This window comes from Hirundo rustica, chromosome 1 (assembly GCF_015227805.2).
Source record: "Hirundo rustica isolate bHirRus1 chromosome 1, bHirRus1.pri.v3, whole genome shotgun sequence".
Classification (NCBI taxonomy): domain Eukaryota; kingdom Metazoa; phylum Chordata; class Aves; order Passeriformes; family Hirundinidae; genus Hirundo; species Hirundo rustica.
Genome location: NC_053450.1, coordinates 4,673,318 through 4,691,440, shown reverse-complemented (window position 1 = coordinate 4,691,440; position 18,123 = coordinate 4,673,318). Strand labels below are relative to the sequence as shown.

General features: G+C 41.3%; 1 protein-coding gene across 1 annotated transcript in view; it reads right to left on the bottom strand.

The window, feature by feature from the left end:
• COL22A1 (collagen type XXII alpha 1 chain) overlaps positions 1–18,123 on the bottom strand; it is a 239,922-nt gene that overhangs the window by 23,444 nt on the left and 198,355 nt on the right. The window contains exons 44-52 of the mRNA XM_040065878.2: positions 9,610–9,654; positions 9,127–9,174; positions 7,131–7,244; positions 6,889–6,942; positions 4,701–4,754; positions 3,839–3,892; positions 2,275–2,328; positions 934–987; positions 97–150 (exon numbers count right to left, since the gene is read on the bottom strand). Of these exons, the coding sequence (XP_039921812.1) occupies positions 97–150; positions 934–987; positions 2,275–2,328; positions 3,839–3,892; positions 4,701–4,754; positions 6,889–6,942; positions 7,131–7,244; positions 9,127–9,174; positions 9,610–9,654 (531 nt within the window). The remainder of the gene's footprint in view (positions 1–96; positions 151–933; positions 988–2,274; positions 2,329–3,838; positions 3,893–4,700; positions 4,755–6,888; positions 6,943–7,130; positions 7,245–9,126; positions 9,175–9,609; positions 9,655–18,123) is intronic.

The following is an 18,123-nucleotide window of genomic DNA, read 5'->3' as shown; positions in this document are numbered from 1 at the left end:
TGTTCTCCCTAAGGAGTCCACAGACAGGCAGCTCCAAAAACAACAACTGGATGCAGCCTCTGATTGCCTGAGCAAAACAGTTTTAAATTACATTACCGGCTCCCCCAGAGATCCTGGTTTGCCATCTTTGCCATCATTCCCAGCAATGCCCTGTTAAATAAAATGCAAAACAGGGTAAAAGGAATCAATAAGGAGGATTGGTGGGGGTTTTGTCAGTTTGAAAACTGCTCATCATGACATCCTTATGTTTGCCTAAATCTCCAAAACCCTCCCTGCTTCTATTGCTCAGTCATAAACCCCTCCCTGCCACATCCCTGTGACAGCATTACCTCTTTCCCTTTCCAATATGGCAATATTTCCCTTTCCAGCAAGGTGAGCGCTCCAACAATCTTAAATCAGGATACTAAAACCAACTGTTATAAATCATTATAATGCCATTATCTTCATTCAGGTAGGCTACTTTGCAGTGGAATTATCTCTGGCCCTAGCCTTATGACAGATTAAAAACTCCCAAAATGTTGTACTGTTACAGAAGAGAGGAGTCTATGCCCAAGGTGCACTTGAACCTGAGTCAGTGCAAAGGGGTGATTTTGACTATGAAATCAGATGAAGTCAATGTCCCAGCCCCCGAATCCTTGTGCCCTTACACGGGAGTTATAAGTTGATTTCTGTGATCTGTATAAGAGTATTTCTTCCAGTGAGAAGACACGCAAGTAAGAGTCTTGATTCACATTGTTATCAACACTTTGCTCTAAAGTGATCCAATACAGCTTCCACACTGTCCTGGAACAAGGATATTGCATCAGCATGACACTACTACTGACCACACATGGCTCCCAAAGCACCTCACAAGTGTTACCTCTTAGTTTTACATACCTATGTGTACATGAACAATTTAATGTACTGAATTAGAAGGAGCTTAACCACACTCACTGGAAGTCCAGGCAGCCCTGGTGGGCCCTGTGGACCTGGGGAACCATCTTTGCCCTGGAAAGAAAGAACAAACACTGAGGGTCAGGCAAGCTCCTCAGAGGCTTCTGTCAGGTGAGGATTTATCACATGTAGAGTCTGCCATGGGACAACTGTGAGAAGGTGGTCTTGTAGCCCATGTCACACAGTCTATGAGGTTTCCCTGCACTCCTAGTTTGGAATGGATGGCTCTCTTTTCACATAAAAAACCCCAGTATTATCTATGGGTTCCTACAAATAAAGAAAACACTGAAATCACTGGTAATTTTGTCCTGAAGTTTAATTATATTTAATATTTCATCCTTAACTTTCTGGATGAGGTGTCCTGGCAGGAAGCAGATGTATATTGTATACCTTTTCAATGATTACAAGAAGTGCCTTGCTGACCATCCCAAGAAATCCCCTTACTCCACAGGACTGGACAATATCATCCCAGGTCTTTCACAGTGCCACAACCTTATCATCCATTTGAAATGGAATTTCAGCCAGTCGGTCCATCTTGTGTCTGGCCTCTCTGAGAATGCTCACTGATTTCATAATAAGCCACCAGGACCATCACTGTTTACTTATGATGAAGTTCAGGTTGTGAAATGGCTTTGCAGAAGGCACCTTGTTCCTTAGGAAACCTCGCTCTAGGAATCCATGGAATTACACTCTTAAACTCTTCCAACTCAATGGGGGTATTCTTCAGGGAAAGTTCATTTTTAACTTTTCAAGTTGAAGTTATCATCAATCAGACTGCCTGTCTCTCCCAGAGTATTCTGACACATGACCATAAAGCAGCATCTGAAAACCCTTCAAATGAAACAGCAGTGACAAAATTGTTCATGGCCTTCTCAAAGGTTTTACATGTACCAGTATTTTTGGTGGTACCAGGAAATAGTGCCAGGGTCCACTATCTCAGTAGCCTGTGCTGTGACATCCTTCAACAAGTTGCTGGTTATATTTTGATAATCCCCATACAGGGTTCAGATAGTAGCCTTGCGTCATGAAGCACCCTAAAAGACTTAGAAATCCTGTTCTGGAGGCTAAGAGATGTTAATAGCAAGGACAGACAGACAAGAGGTACAAAAACCTCCACAGAGGTCGCACGGGCTGGACTATCCTCTGGCTAACTTGGAATTTCATTTGGTGAGTAAAAAAAAAATGGTAGAACAGTAACCTATGGTTATTTGTGAAGGTTCTGCTTGCGGGCTGAATATTTTGGGAGCTTTCAAAGGACATTACATGGATGCCAGCTCAGCTTTACTTCACAGATCTAAACCTAGGTGAAGCCAGCAGTCAAGCACAGAGCTTAGAGCTTACCATGTCTCCTGGGTTTCCTGCTGGTCCTATTGGTCCTGGTGCCCCATCTGATCCCTAAACAAAACAAAGCAGAAGCAACCTGAATGATTAATGCATTTTATGTTTGTCAACACATTCCCTACCACAGCTGGCAACTCTGGAGCTTTCTTTAATCACTCAGCTCAACATTCATTCCATTTCTTCATTCATCATTGAAAAGCAGTGCCAATCTCTGCACTCAATCAGCCTCCAAAGCCAGAAATAGTCAGATATTTGAGTTTGGTCTTGGCTCTTCCTTCTGAAAACAGGGGACAAATAGGAGAAAGCCAATCGTGACAAAAATAACACCAAAGAACAGCAATTATGGGAGGATAGAAATTATGAAGCACACTCTGTAGCAGGCAAACTCCTGGAGCCACAAGTCAATGCAGACAGAGAGAAAAGTCAGCAAAACATGAAGAACAAAATTTTCTAGGGGACATCAGATCTTGCTGTTTTGACAGGCTCAGTTTTACTTTGCACTTTTCCTTTGGCTGTTCAGGAGGTCTCATAGGACAATTTTAAGTGTTTTAATCCCACTGGTACAGCTCTGTAATTGTAGCAGTATTAGGTGAATAGACACAGAAAATGTGTCTGCTATTAACTTCTCCTAAAATAATGCTCATGGGAGCTCAAATGATCCACAAAGCAAGTCCATGTCTTGTCCCAACAGCAAGGCATCCAGCATCCTTCAGGCACTGCTACCATCTGAATATGGAATTTTAATCCAACCCCCCTTCTCTGATATGTCCTGTCATTTAGTAAATGCAATGTGAAATCAGGCTGTGCTGATCCCCAGAACAGATGAAGGTGGCACACCCTCAGCACAGCAGAGCCAAACTGCACTGTAAGCAGCAATATGAGCAGTGATGACTCTGGGCAATGCAAGGTGGTTTGGAGAGAAAAGTCCTTGACTCAGAAAAAAATCCCCAAACTTGAAGGGAGCAAAGCAGAGATATCACCAGCAGGAGAGCCAAGTGATTTCAGCCCTGATTCTGCACTATCACCTCTTTTTAAATACAAAGAAACATAATTTTGTTCATAGAGAGAGCAGAACTAAGAATGAGAAGATCTGTGATGGAGAGGGACATGTAAAAGGCCTTTTAATTCAAAAGTAACTCACACAACATCAGAATTGGAGAAAATAAAGTCTCATTACACTGTGTAAAATTGAGAACTAAAATGCTCTTACATCTGCAAGTTCTAGACTAACAACTTATTCCACATACAGGAAAGCACCTATACATGTACTAAATAGTCCCTATGGAAGAGTTTTAATCATCATCTTTGTGTTGTATAAAGAGAACAACTGAAGCTTAGCAACAATTTACAGAATCAGTTGAAGCAATCATTGGAAAGTGGCCAATGTATTAAATAGCAATTACCATGACAGGGGAACTCTATCACACTCAGGGGATCATTAGGAACGCACTGGAAAATGCAAATTCAATGCACAGATAGGAATGGTCCTTTCCACCACATGGAGCTTGCAACACCCTTTATTAGCAAGAAACTACAGGACCATCTTTGCAACAGAGGAACTTACAGGTGGACCAGGGTTTCCAGGAGCCCCTGAGAAGCCAGGCATTCCAGGGTGGCCCTGCAGAATGAAAACAGAGACTTTCTTTAAGCATTGGTCACATATCTACTTGTATAAAAGTTAACTGGTGATTATTGTGAGGTAACACCAAAATGAGTCAATTCACAGAGAGCTATTTGTAAGGGAATAAAGATCCATGGGTTTTTAAAGTGAAAGCTTGGTTTTCAAAGTGTGCATTTCAGAAATAACATAGTTAAATTCCAGGTGTACTTACTCCTCTGTGTATTTTAGCCTACGCCAATGGAAGATGAGAGCAGATATTGTGGAATTGCACAAGACAGAAGGTCAGCTGGGAAACCAAACTTGTTTTAAATGTCCTAAAAATGTCATTGAAGAGGTGCTGATTTGCACCTTAAACCAGTGACTCAGCCCTTGGCAAAATTAACTATGAAGGTTTAATTTAAACCATTCTCATCTTTCCTGTGGCATCTCAGTCCCTCCTAAAAGAGGTCCTCCTTACATTCATCATCTAAGACAAATAGACACACCGGCTTTTTCAACCCAAAGTCACCTGAGATCCTGGAAATCATCTAGGGATTATCCAAGGAAATGAGTAAGGGTTAGGTAATGTAGAGAATTTAATGCATTCAGTACAGAGGTGAGGAAGTTTTTACTGGAGATGAATCCTCGGTGGAGGATTACTATGATTCCACACTTTGGCAAAGCCCATTTGTGGTTTATCAGTGATGAAGAGTTCCCATCTTCCTGTTCTGCCTCTGAGAAGGGTGCTCTTGTACAGACATTATAGGAGTTACTGATGAAGGAACAATCACAGTGACAGCACTGTTGGAAAGCACACTGTTTTTACCTGTTCACCTTTTTCTCCTACTTCCCCAGTCATACCACGGTCTCCTTTAGCACCCTGGTAATATAAAAAGAGCCAGTGAAAGTCAATGAGATTCAGTGTTGTGACAGCTTTTTGACCTCTCTCATAAAGCACTGGGACATTCAAGAATAAAACTCAAGAATCAGGACTGAGCCCTCCTTGCCCTCCTCTTAAATTCTTCTCTAGACTTTCACTACCAGTGCTGGAGCCAGGAATATATGTGGAAAATGGCCTTTGAGTGGACCCAGCATAGCTGGCTTTTAATGTTTTATTATCATAGGGATAAAGAGTAATTACACACCCTTAAAGAGCAGGCAGGTTGTTAGGCACTTCATTAAATCACAGCTTTATAAAGAATCATATGGCCCAACAAAGGTGTCCATACCCTTCAGGGAGAACAGCAATAAAAGCAGTATTTCTAAAGTGCAGCCAGAAAATTCATACCCAGAAACTGCTCCCCTCTTTCTGTTCTAGACACAGAGGACAGAGACAACTAACTCAAATGTGCATGTCTGGATTATCAGTGCTGTACTTGTCTATATTGTCCATGCTTACAGTGAGACAAGACAGTGAAAATTACTGAGGTAATGGTGAACAAGGTGTGAACAATGCACAGAGCAGTAATGAATTGCTGAACATGGAAATAATACATTGGCTTACTACATGAGAGCTAGGAGACAAGGGAGAGAAAGAGGGCTGCTATTTATTAATAAAAGAGCTCTAATTTGTATGACCAGAAGGAATGAAGCTGCTCATGAGCAAAGATCTGCAGTTCTACTGCTCTTCTGTCAGAGCTTGACCTAGCAGGTGTTGGTAAGGACAATATACGACAGAGTCAAAAGTGCAGAGCAATTTAGGTCTTCCACTGCAAGGATCCTCCTAAGATATGTAGGAAAGAGTCACAAATACTGTGTTTGCTCCTTCCCAGGGGCCTTAGAATACTTGGTTACTTTTTTGTTGTTGTTGTTTTGGTTTGGTTTTCATTTGGGAACTCTATTGAATTCAAGTTAGACTAATTTCAGTTACCTGATTTGACTTTATGCACACATACATTTTAATTTTTATACTGTTATTTCACCTAACTATCCATTCTTGCTGCCTAAATCTCTGCTTTCTCATGACATATAAGAAAGCAGTCAATGTGGTATGTCTCAGCTTGCTTGGCATTTCTGCCAGTTATTGGCTTTATGGGCTACTAATTCTCTTCTAAATTTTATCCTGGAACATACTTTCATTTTGATCAACTCTATGTTTACTTTTGAGATTGTGCTGCTCTCCCCACCACACTTTTAAGTGCAAGATATGAAATTAATTCATGAAACTATTACCTTGTCCTGCACTCTAACAAGTGCAAATACAGAGATGTTAAAATAGCAGGAGCTATTTTAGACAGTAAGTTAGTAGTGAAAGGATGTCTGGAGGAAACTGTGGCCGAACATTAAATCACCTTATCTCTTCCTCCATTGATTTGTTTTGATTTATTTCACATTAGGCAGTTGTAAGGGTTTTAATTGTGGCCAGGCACTGGCATTGTGAGCAGACTGGTGACAGCACTCTCTATGGGAAATGCTTGAAATGTGACATTATTGGAATACTTCAAACAAGGGAAGTTTTATGTTTTATGTCCTAGACCACAAAGCAGGAGCATATAGCTAAGAGAAGTTTTTTCCTGTAACATGTTTCAGGAAACATTTGGAGTTTTTAGGTAAGACCACCAGGGCAGATGGTGTGTTTGGAGCCCAGCAGCCCATTGCAGTCTTAATTTAAGTGGTTCCAGCACAGAAGATTCAAAAAGGAGAGGAACAGGCATGGCGGCTACTGCTGAGGCTTTAATTTCTTTCTCACCTAATTTGAGTTGAAATTTACTCTCATGTCCATCCATCAATGGAATGAAATTTAACATCAAGAATCAGGCCCTTTAGATGTGTCTGCCTGTCTGCGTGTGAACAAAGGGATGGTAGAAGACACTATTAAAGTGAAACTATCCCTCATGCCATGGGCAGGGATACCTTCCACTAAACCAAGTTGTTCAAAACCCCATCCAACTTTAGCCTTTAACATTTCCAGAGATGTGGCATTCACAACTTCTTTGGGTAACCTGTCCCCAAATTAATTAAGTTAATTAGTCACAAATAAGTTTTCATCAGACAGCTGAAGAAAACCAACCAACCTTTGGGCCATCGAGCCCAGGTGGGCCTGGAGGACCTCTGGGACCAGCAATGCCCTGCAATGCACAAGCGGTAGAGGTAAACACCAGTTTAGTTCATTGACTCCCCATGTTCAGATTCAGCAAGTTGTTGATGGAAAAAAAAAAAAAAAAACTAACCATCTTATAAGAAACCATCAGCCATATTAATAGAAAACCAGGTTCACAGCAGATCCAAGGCCTCGTCACTCCCTCAGCTCTCTTACCGTTTTTCCATCCTGGCCATCTCTGCCTGGTGGTCCTCGGAGACCTTTATCTCCTTTGAAACCTGGGATGCCCGGCAGTCCTGGTGGGCCAGGAGGGCACTCACTGCACACATCCTAGGAGAGAACATGGAAAAACACATCAGCAATAGGCTGCAGGCATTTATCAGACCCTATGGGCACCCACTATGAATGCAACACTGTGGTGCTGGTATAATTCTTAAACTTTTGCTGTTTTACCTCAGGTTTGGGGTGAATTTGCCTTAAGAACCACAATGAGGGCAGAATGAAGCAGAGTGAGGGTCAGCAGCTGAGCTCACACAGGAAGTTTCCTATCAGTTCTAGGTTCTAATTGGTCATCCAGGATCAGGGAACCAAGGAAAAACACCTCCTGATGATGGAAGGAAGATCAGGGAGACTAGGGAGTCTACCAAGACTATCAAGAAAGACATTGGCTTGAATCTACAAGACCACTAAAAGCCTGTGTCTGCTCCAGTCTGAAAGATCTGTGTTACTGCTTAGAGGGCAGTTTTCTAGAGAAAAATCAGGTGCAACACAATGTCAGAAAGGGTTCTGCAGGGGAAATTATTCAGCAGCCAGCTTGGCTAAGGACAACTCATCCAATGGACTTTGTGAAGACCAAATGAATGTCACAGTGTCCTGGCCAAATTTTATCAGGGAGAATCACTACCTCCCTCCTTCCAAACCTGTTTGAAGCATCCTCTCAGCAGTCTTTACATTCCAGATATTATCAGGAAATTGAATCCATGTATGACATTTCCATTTCAAAAGCAGACTTCCTCCAGTAAAAGGGGAGGGAATCCTGCCCATAAGAGTATAATACAAAACAGATCATCAGCTTCAGAGTCAAGAGCTATAAAACCCAACTCTGTAAATGACCTGTTGCAAACCTGTGGGGTAAATTTCTGAGTCTCAATGCCTACATCCACATTTATCTATTTACACTGTAAATAGATAAATTGAGAAACACCCATAACAGCAGAGTCCTAACTTCATCTGTAATTTCAAGGTGTTGCTTTCTGTACTAAGCATGGAGTGAAAAAATACCCAGCAGAAAAAATGCACAGATGTGTTTAACCATAATATAAGCTAAAGAAAAAAAAAAAGAAAAAAAAAAGAAAAAAAAAAAAAAATCAAAGTGGCATCCTATACCCAAGAATGAGTCTCTTGCTCTCGTCTAGATCAAAAATCCAAAACAATACCCTACAGTGAAAACTCCAGAACAATACTGGGCTCCGCAAAACAAAGACAGCTCTTCAGTGAAGAGTAATTTCACAGCAGCAATCTTAAAAGGGTCCTTTGGTTAATGTGGCTGGTGAAAGAAGGTAATTTTTTTAGTTTCGTTTAATCAATAAGAAAAGATTTCTTGCCAGGTCTCAAGGTAACTTAAAAACCTCACAACTCAGCCCATGTAAACCTGTAAAGATTTTTCAGCCAGAGCCTATCAAAGACTGACAAATTTCTCAGACAATTCTCTACATGGAGAGTAAAGGCAGACAAATTATCACTTTTGGAGCACAGGTACTTCTGGGGTTAATTATCTGCATCCTTTTAGATTAACAATGCAAACTAAATTTTCACCCACAGTTGCCCAAAATTAATCCAGCCACTGTTGAAGGTGTATGTGAAAAAATCCAGCATTTTATTAAAATAGTTTCCATTTTCTGGTTTAGATAATGCAACTTGATAATGTTTATTTCTCCTTGGGAATGAATGCCTCAGGAAGAGCTGAGAAAGTCTCTGAGATGTTATAGAGAACTTTTTAGGTCATTTCACTGCTGGGGAAAGGATTTTGATCTCCAGTCTGAGCTTGTGTCCCAATACAGTGCAAGTAAGAGATTTGCAAGTCTTGAGCTTTGAAGGAGTGTTTAAAGATGCCTTTTGCACTTGTAGTTCAGACACTTTTCCATCACAGAATGTTAGTCAGGTCTGAATCAAATAGAGAGATAAATTCCCACTCTCATTAAAGGCTGATTACCTTAACTAGGAGATTTATGTCCTCTGGAGTGAGCAGGGGTGGGGAACCCTGTGGAATGAGAAATTCATTATTTCAGGCAATATTAAGTGGTATCAAGACATGAGAATTTTTCCTGAACATGCTCATGGATTCTCACTGGTTTCCCTTGTCTTGTCTAGGACTCACTGGGCCAAACTTGTACTTCCCACAGTACCTTACCAATGCTCTTCATCACACTTGAGATGAGTTCTTGCTGAGGGTACTACACAGTGGTGCTGAGGAAGTGCCTTTAAGATTTTGGCTTTTATTTACATGCAGAATATCCAATTATTTTCATACCATTCCAAAGCCTTCACTAAACCTTTAGTGGGTTTTAGTCTTTTTCCTACTGCTCTGCTGGGAAAAAACAACAGTAGAAAAGCACCCAAGTGCACTTCTGAAGTGAGGTGTACAGTTGGAAACTGAGTTAAAAGGAAGATGTAATACAGAAATGAAGTTACATACAGGTTTTCCAGGAGGTCCTCTTTCCCCTGGATTTCCAGGTACACCCTACAGATCACAAAAAAAAGAAAAAAATTGTGAAATTATTATACAATTATATCCCTTGGTTGCTCTTGCACTCTGCTGACTGATCTGGACTAGCACACATTTTACTTTCTGCTGCTGAGCAGCACGGCTCCTTGCATGTGACAAATAGCAAACTCCTCCTAATATCTACAACTTGAACATCCTCTCAAACCCTTGCTGAATTCATTTGAGTCACACAGAGACTGGAATTGCTTTAGCTTGTCTCCTGGTCATAGGAAACACTATGAACTTTACTAGTGTGAAGGATGAAGCTTTAAATCTCTGAAGGCACCTGTAAACAAGCAAAATCAGTTTGTTTATTTGGTTGGTTGTTTTTTTGTTTGTTGAGGTGTACTGGTATCAGTTTTCATGAGATGAAGGCATAGAAGTTTCCAGCATTCTCAGAATTTTATGTCCAGATAGGCAGGGTTAGGAAAAGGGACAACCTCCACCCCTCAGCATGCATCTCTTACATGTCATTAACAAGGAAGTAAGTTTGCTAAAAACAAAACAAAAACCATGTCTAAACATTTTTGTAAAATCTTTGCATAAAGTAATGCTCACTTGGGAAACCAAATCTTTTGAACGAGACAGTTGGCCACTGCTCAGATGGTGACAAAAATCTTCATTGTGAGGATCCTTGCAGTGGTGTTTTAAGATACTCTGTGACATTTCCCCAGACCATTTTCTGCTAAATTTCTGTATCCACCTGGTCCATCACCCTGTGTCATCACTCAAGCTAGTGCATGTTCTATGCATACTGAGAACCTTAAAGAGCATAAAAACTTTACCACATACAATAGCTGTCCTACCTGATAACCAGAACAGTTTCTACTGATCATCTAAAAGCATCTTATTTGTGTTCAGCTTTGTTGATTCTGCAGAATGATGAAGGAACAATCATGAAGGAAAACCCTACAGGGGGTTTACTTTGGGACGGTTCCAAATTTGCCACCCAGGATGTTCAGAGAATCATAGAATGGTTTGGGTTGGAAGGGACCTTCAAGACCATCTAAATTCAACCCCCTGCCATGAGCAGGGACACCTTCCACTAGACCAGGTTGCTCAGAGCTCCATCCAACCTGTTCTTGAACACTTCCAGGGATGGGGCATCTGCAGCTTCTCTGGGCAACCTGTGCCAGTGTTTCACCAACCTCACAGTAAAGAACTTCTTCCATACATCTAATTTAAACCTACTCTCTTCCAGTTTGAAGAGAGTAGGTTTAAATTATCCCTTTTACTGTCACTCCCCTTGTGTGGTGAGAAAAAATAGAGAAGAATAGAGTTGTTTTCATTCAAGAAGACCTTGCAGCTGGAGGATGCTAAGAATATTCAGTGTGGGAATATTTCATGTGTTGTATTTTCTTCAGGTTGTTTTCTGTCTGTCCTGAGAAGTGGAGGTTTTGTAGAAGATAACAGAATGCTGTAAAAAATTTAAAGGCAATCCTCATAGGCTGGGGCCTCCCTGCTGGGAGAAGGAGAGATAAGAAGCTTGGATTTATACTGAGCACTTTCTGCCCCTGCTAAGATGGAATAAGCTTAGCAGTGCATGTGTCCCCATTCTGCCAGCATGGTAATGGAATAAATCTACTCTTTACACTTCAGCTCTGGATTTTGGCTATCTTAGTTATCTACGTACACTCAGTTCTCACATCTTGTCAAAAGTCCCTCTCCATCTTTCTTCAAGGCTGCCTTCAGGTACCGGAAGACCCCATACAGGTCACCCTGAAGCCTTCACTTTTCCAGGCTGAACAATCCCAATTCTCTTCACCTTTCCTTGTAAGAGAGTTGGTCTATCCCTTCATTTGCCTTGGTGGCCTCCTCTGGACTTGCTCTCCAACAGTTCCATGTCCTTCCTGTGCTGGGACCCCAGAGGTGGACACAGCTGTGCAGGTGGGGTCTCACCGGAACAGAGTGGCAGAATGCTCTCCCTTCCCCCCCGGCCATGCTGGTTTTGATACAGCCCAGGACTTGATTGGCTTTTTGGGCTGCATCAACATCTGAATGATGATCAAGGTACAAGCAGTGGCTTTCAATCAGTGTAGGCTCAGGAGGAGCTGCTCTTTGAGACTATCTAATATTTCCATGTGGAAAGTTCCTTTAAAATTTGGTCAAATGCTTATCCAGGAAGGGTACTGGGTGTTCTTTCTGCCACCTTGTCTCAGGTTAGCCCATTCTGCCAAGCAGTTCATTGCCTTATTTACACAGACAACCAGATAGGGACATAGGGATTAACGGCTGAAGAGCACTGTGTGTCATGATACATCACAATTGTAGCTACAGGGAAAACTTGAACTTCATCTTTGAGTCTCACTTAGTACTTATATCCTGTATGTCTTGCTAGAGGAGAAAAAAAATGGGAAAATATATCAAGTATCTTTTTTATGTCCACATTAAATGCTTCTGGGTGAGCAACAACCCTTTAATTACCTTGACTTTCTAAGAGACAAAAATTAAACACAAACTGAAGAGAACCGAAAGTGGAGCTGAAGTAGTACTGAAGTTCAAGGATGAACTCTTGTTTTCTGATGAACTAAACCTTCTGCAGGTAAGAACAAAGAGAAGATAATGTATGAACATGATTAGCTCACGATTCTCCCTAGATGTCCTTCTGGGGAACTGAGTAAATATAAGTATACATTTTAGTCATTTATAGCTTTTCTTCTTCCACAGAAGTTCAAGGTGAATCCAGAGGTCTGTGCATTGTTCCCAAAGTCCCTTCCCTTTCACAGATGTTAACTGTCAGGCCATGCTTTTGGCATCCTCTCCACTGTGGTTCTCAGCCACTTCTGCAAATGGGAAGAGGGAGGGCTAAATAACAATTACACGGATCTTATATTCCCAGACCTACTTTGTTCAGGAAGACTCACACAGAACTTGCTTTAAAGAAGTGTGATGCAAAGCAAAAACTTGAGCCTTGAGAATAATCCTGGATCAGAAAGTAACACAGAAAAGACAGTTCAGAAATGTCTTTCATGCTGACTAGTAGCACAGCTATAAATACATGCCATGGGGCTTGCTGACAGCCTTCTGCTTTGTCTTTGCATGGCACTAGCAGTGCAATTTGAGTATTTAAGTATCTTCTAAAAATAGAATATAGGAAAAGACTTCTTAGTTATGTGAAAAGACACGCAAGAAGAGAGTGAATAAAATGGAAACCCTTGGAAAGGATTAAGCACAGCTACCATGTCCACATGGTGTCAGATTGCCTTAAGAAAAAAAGGATGAACACATTTTCTTGCATGCTGTATGATATGGAGCTGGTGATGTCTCTAAAAAGGGTGGAAATGAGAGAGGAAAAGAGATTAAGCTCTGTGCCATGGCTGACAAACCTGAAAAAAACACTGAATCCCCAGGAAAAGTCAAACAATTGAAAGGTACAAGACTGCAATCAGAGAATGCCCATTGAAGAACACTTCTGTGAGCCAAACTGAACAAACCAGATGTGGATGATGGCATTTCAGTATGGGGCATCAGAGAACAGGCCAATGGAAGCAGAGGCACAAGTAGAGGAAATATTGCATGTCTGTAGAGACCTGGAGTTAGAAAAGGCTGACAAAAATGGACAAGATGCAAATACAGAATCACAGAATATCCTGGGTTGTAAGGGACCCACAAAAAATCAAGTCCAGCTCCCAGTCTTGCACAGGACAATCCCCAGAATCACATCATGTGCCTGAGATCATTGTCCAAACGTTCCTTGAACTCTGTCAGTCTTGGTGCTGTGACCACTTGCCTGGGGATCCTGTTCCAGTGTCTGGACACTATCTGGATGAAGAACCTTTTCCTACTATCCAACCTAAACTTCCTCTGATGCAGCTTCACGTTGCTCAAAGCAGAATGAAAATGCTAGAATGAAAACATGGAAGTTAAAACTTCATCTGACAAGCTAACAGGGAAGGGAACTGGAAAATAGAAAGCCAGAAAATTCAGAAAAAAAGGAAATGAGTTTGACCAAAAAACTGCATGGCACTAAAAATAAATGCTGCTAACATGATGTGGGAAAATGCACAAACCCAAATAACCAGTACTGGAAAGCTCATAAAGTTTGAACACTTTCAGGAGCTTGCAGCCAAGAGTGGCTGGCACAAAGCAGAATATCCCATGAATGGTACAGCACACCAGTACAGGGAAATGACGCCAGCCATGAGGAGGCGTGATGCACAGTGTCCAGAGCATCAGTCTGCAAAATCTGACACACAGGAATGGTTTTTAAATGGGAACTGATGGAAACTGTGCTGCTGATAATGCTACAAAACAATATTTAGCTTAGTTAGTTGGGAAATGGAGCTCATTGTGCCAAGGTTGTGGGTTTGATCCCCTCATGGCCCATTCACTTCAGACTTGGACTCAATGAGTCTTGTGGGTACCTTCCAACTCCAAATATTCTGTGATTCTGTAACTAAGAAGAAATTAAATGCTGGTGCAGTTCACAGGCAAAATCCTCTGATGGGGGAAGTGGTGCTCAGGTAAGAGGCGTATGTGAAAATACCCAAAGATAAAGAAAGTCTGTAAGGAAACAAGTGTATAAGGGAAGTGTATCAGTCACAGTCACAGTCCCAGGCATGGTGGGATAGTTCTACTACAAGACAGAAAATTAAACTTGAAATGTAATATCTTAAATCAGTTATAAGTCACAGCAACAACAAGACAATAGCGGGGTTAAATAAGTGGACTCTGGTTTGGGGTGTAAGTACCCTGACACAAACACAAAGGCTTCTCGGAACTATCCTAACTGGGTGGGAAGATCAACCTCAGAACAGCAAACTGCTTTTCAAATCCATTTGCAGTAATTTATGCATCCACAAAGGTTTTGCAATTATGAAAGCAAACGCAGGGGAAAGATTACCTTCTCAGTAATGCTGGAACTTAGATACCATAAATAATTAACCTAATTAAAAAGTGATTAATTCAATGTTTATGTTAATTAAAATGATCATAATTAAAATATAGAAAGATTCTATTAAATAAGTGCCCTTGCTGCTAATAGAAGGATAAGAGAATGTTTCATTCAGATTGTTTCCTAATTTAAGGACACTAAATATGTTTGTTGAACAGAAACATTTTATCTCCCAGCAGACAGTCAGCAGAGAACAGATTCCCAAAACATGAAGTGTAAGAGTGGCTGGCCAGAGAGTGTCTGCTCCTTAGGGGTATCTGGTCAAGGACATTTTTGAATACAGTGAAGGAAGAGAAAGAAAAAGTCATAAATTAGAATGTCAAGGACACAAACCTGACCAACAAAAAAGGATGGAAAGCAAACCTGGACATTCACATTAATTGATCAAGGCATGTGGAAATATGAGGAGGCTTATTGAAGCAAGGTTACCTCATCCAGGACCTTGCCAAGTGGGAAATTAAGGGAAAAGGAGGAAATCAGAAACTAAATTTTCTAAGACACGGACCTAAGAAGAAGCAGATCTTGTCACTCACAGTAACTGATGGGCTATCAAAAACCACAGACTGCAGCGCCTGGGAGATCAATCTGGACCTTGCAAGTGAAGATTGTAAACTGGGGGACCTTGAACTGGGAGGGCTGAGGGACTGATAAGAGCTGGGGAGATGCTTGAGGGGATGTGCAGGGGAAGAGAGAGTAACAAACAGAGGGGCATACAGAAAAGGGTGTAAAAGGGGCCGGTCATGTGTAAACCAGACCAGGCTGGAGCATTTGTTTGGCTGAGGCCTGTACCTGCCCACCTTGGTTTGTCCTGTCATTTTAAATCTTCTAATAAACCTTTTCATAGAATCATGGGGTGGTGTGGGTTGGAAGGGACCTTAAAGCCCATCTCATTCCAAATCCCTGCCATGGGTCAGGACACTTTCTGCTGGACCAGGTTGCTCCAAGCCCCATCCAATGTGGCCTTGAGCTTTTCCAGGGATGGAGCAGCCACAGCTTCTCTGGGTATTCTGCTCCAGTGCTTCACTACATGCACAGTTAAAAATTTCTTCTATATATCTAATCTAACCTGGCAGGAGGAACCTGGTCTGCAGCAGCTGGAGGAAACAGCACTGCATATAATATCATCGAACATGTAGAAATACTTTTTTTTATAATTCTCAGACTAGGAGATTGGCCAAATTCTCCAACAGAAGGTACTTCAGGCTACACTATTTTAATGCTTGATACAGAAATACTGCCAGATTAAAATATGATTTGGATTTTTTTTTTCCCAAAAGCAAGAGAAAGTAATTTTTAATGTGACTGCAGTCCTTAAAGTAGGCATAATGTGTAGTAGGTCTGTTATGGAAAAAATAGTCATATTATTGGGAAGAAAGGGCCTAAAAAAATGCATTTTTCAGGCTTTAAGAGTTGGAGATTTGGTTAACTGAAAAAACTGCAAGTTTAAAGACAAGAAAATTATATATATGGAAGAAGACAGTAAGTCCCAGCTTTGCCACAGAAAAAGATAATTCATAGGGATTTATGAATATAATGAACTCTAGAGGACAAACAAATAGTAAGGCTTTGCTAAGAGGAACACAACAAGGCCAAAGCAGCACAATTGTACTGTAAACCTAGGCAAGTATTTTCAAAACCTAAATTTTAATAAAAGACACTGTCCTGAGAACTCTTGAAATTAGATTGAGTAGCCAACAGATATTTCAAAAGGTGACTCTGAGCTATCCCAAAAAAAATATGACACATGCTTTGAGAGGACCAGAAAAAATCTGGAATGTAATCATGTAAAAAAACCCAATTTATTCAGCAGTGGAAGAGAATTCTGGCCAAAGCTATTGCAAAAGGAGTATTGACTCTTTCACTTCCCCAAATGCAGTTGTAAATCTGATTTGCTGTATCAGAGAATGTGACTGCTAGCAGACACTTCCATAAGCTTCTGATGAGTTTGCCACTGGAAAAATAATTCAGAGAATAACTTGATGCATGTAAATGTGATTTAAAAGAATTTTTCAGTCTCAAAAAAAAAAAAAAAAAAAAAAAGAAAAAAATACATTTGCAAAGACCACAGCAAAGTACAAGACACTGAGGCAAGTCATTCAGGCAGCTGACACTGCATAGCTTGGGAGTCGCACAGCAAATTCATATTAGCAATTCAAATCGGAGCTTTCCTATTCAATGACATCCTGTTTGAACACAGCAGAGTACAAAAATGGACATGTTTCAGAGGATACAGGAACACTGCGCTGGCATACAAGAGTGCAGAAACAGAACAAAAAGTTCCTTATTCTAGTTAAATAAAGATAGAGATCAGGAAACTGCAAATGCATGATCTTGTCAAAATAGGTTACCAACACCAAGAAATGTTGGAATGTGCCCTGTGCCTCCAATTATACCTCCTGGAACACAGATAGAATGGTTTAACAAGGGATCAGACAATACATAAATGTTCTAAAAGACATATTGACTGCAATTAAAGCAGTGAGTGCAACGGAGAATGTGCTTTATAAGTAGCCTGAGGAATGGTTGTGTCTGGTTAATTTTCTGCAGGGAAAAGAAAAATGTAAAGACCTTAGTGCTGCATCTCCAAGAGTTGACCAGCCAATGCTGATCTGAGCAGAGTCAGAAAGAGACTCCAAAAAGCTGCATCAGGCCCTCTCCTCACACAGTACAACTCTAATAAACCCATCTTATCCTATCTCCTGTTCAAAACATCTCAATTAAAAATTTCAAACATCTCAGGCAAGGTGATGAGATCTAGGGACAGGCAGCAGGAGAAAATCAATCCCAAATCTTTGGCTGCTCAGGGAAACAAGGGACCATTTCCACTATCATGGGCTGTGTAAGAAAACCTTGGCTTAATCATTTGTCTTGTGACAAAGTATAGAGTCATGGAATCTTTGAATGGTTTGGGTTGGAAGAGACCATAAAAGTCATCCAGTTCCCAAACCTGTGCCACGGGCAGGACAACTTCCACTGGACGAGGTTACTCCGAACCCCATCCAGCCTGGCCCCCTTCCAGGGATGGGGCATGCACAGCTGTTCTGGGCAATAAATAGGTGGGAAGAAAATGAGACCTTTTTTCCACAGGAAAGTACCTCCTTTGGGTCACCTGACGGACGTCAATAAAGCCACACTAGGGTTGGAAAGTGCTTGCTGTGGAGTTGGGGAGAGCTGGTACCCGTTTCAGACATGACAGCATCATGGAGCTGCACTGAGGAGAGTTGCAGCAGGTCACTTCCCCCTCCCCACAGTGCTCCCTTAAACCTAAAGATCAAACCCTTCAAATTCTTCAGAGCCTCCCTCCATGGACTGGTTTCCACATTATAGAGGATAAATTCTCTTCTTTCTGATGTAGCACTGAAGCAGAGCCAGGCAGAAAGAGGGGCCAGCTTTCAGCTTCCCAGCTTGAGTCTGCCATGTTCCTCTCTGTTCCTCAGTTCCATGACTCACCACTGAGACACTGGGAGGACAATGCACCAAGAGCTTAAAATGTCCTCAAACACACACAATAGCAGCAGCAAAATGAACTCATAGAGAACTTCTTAACAGCT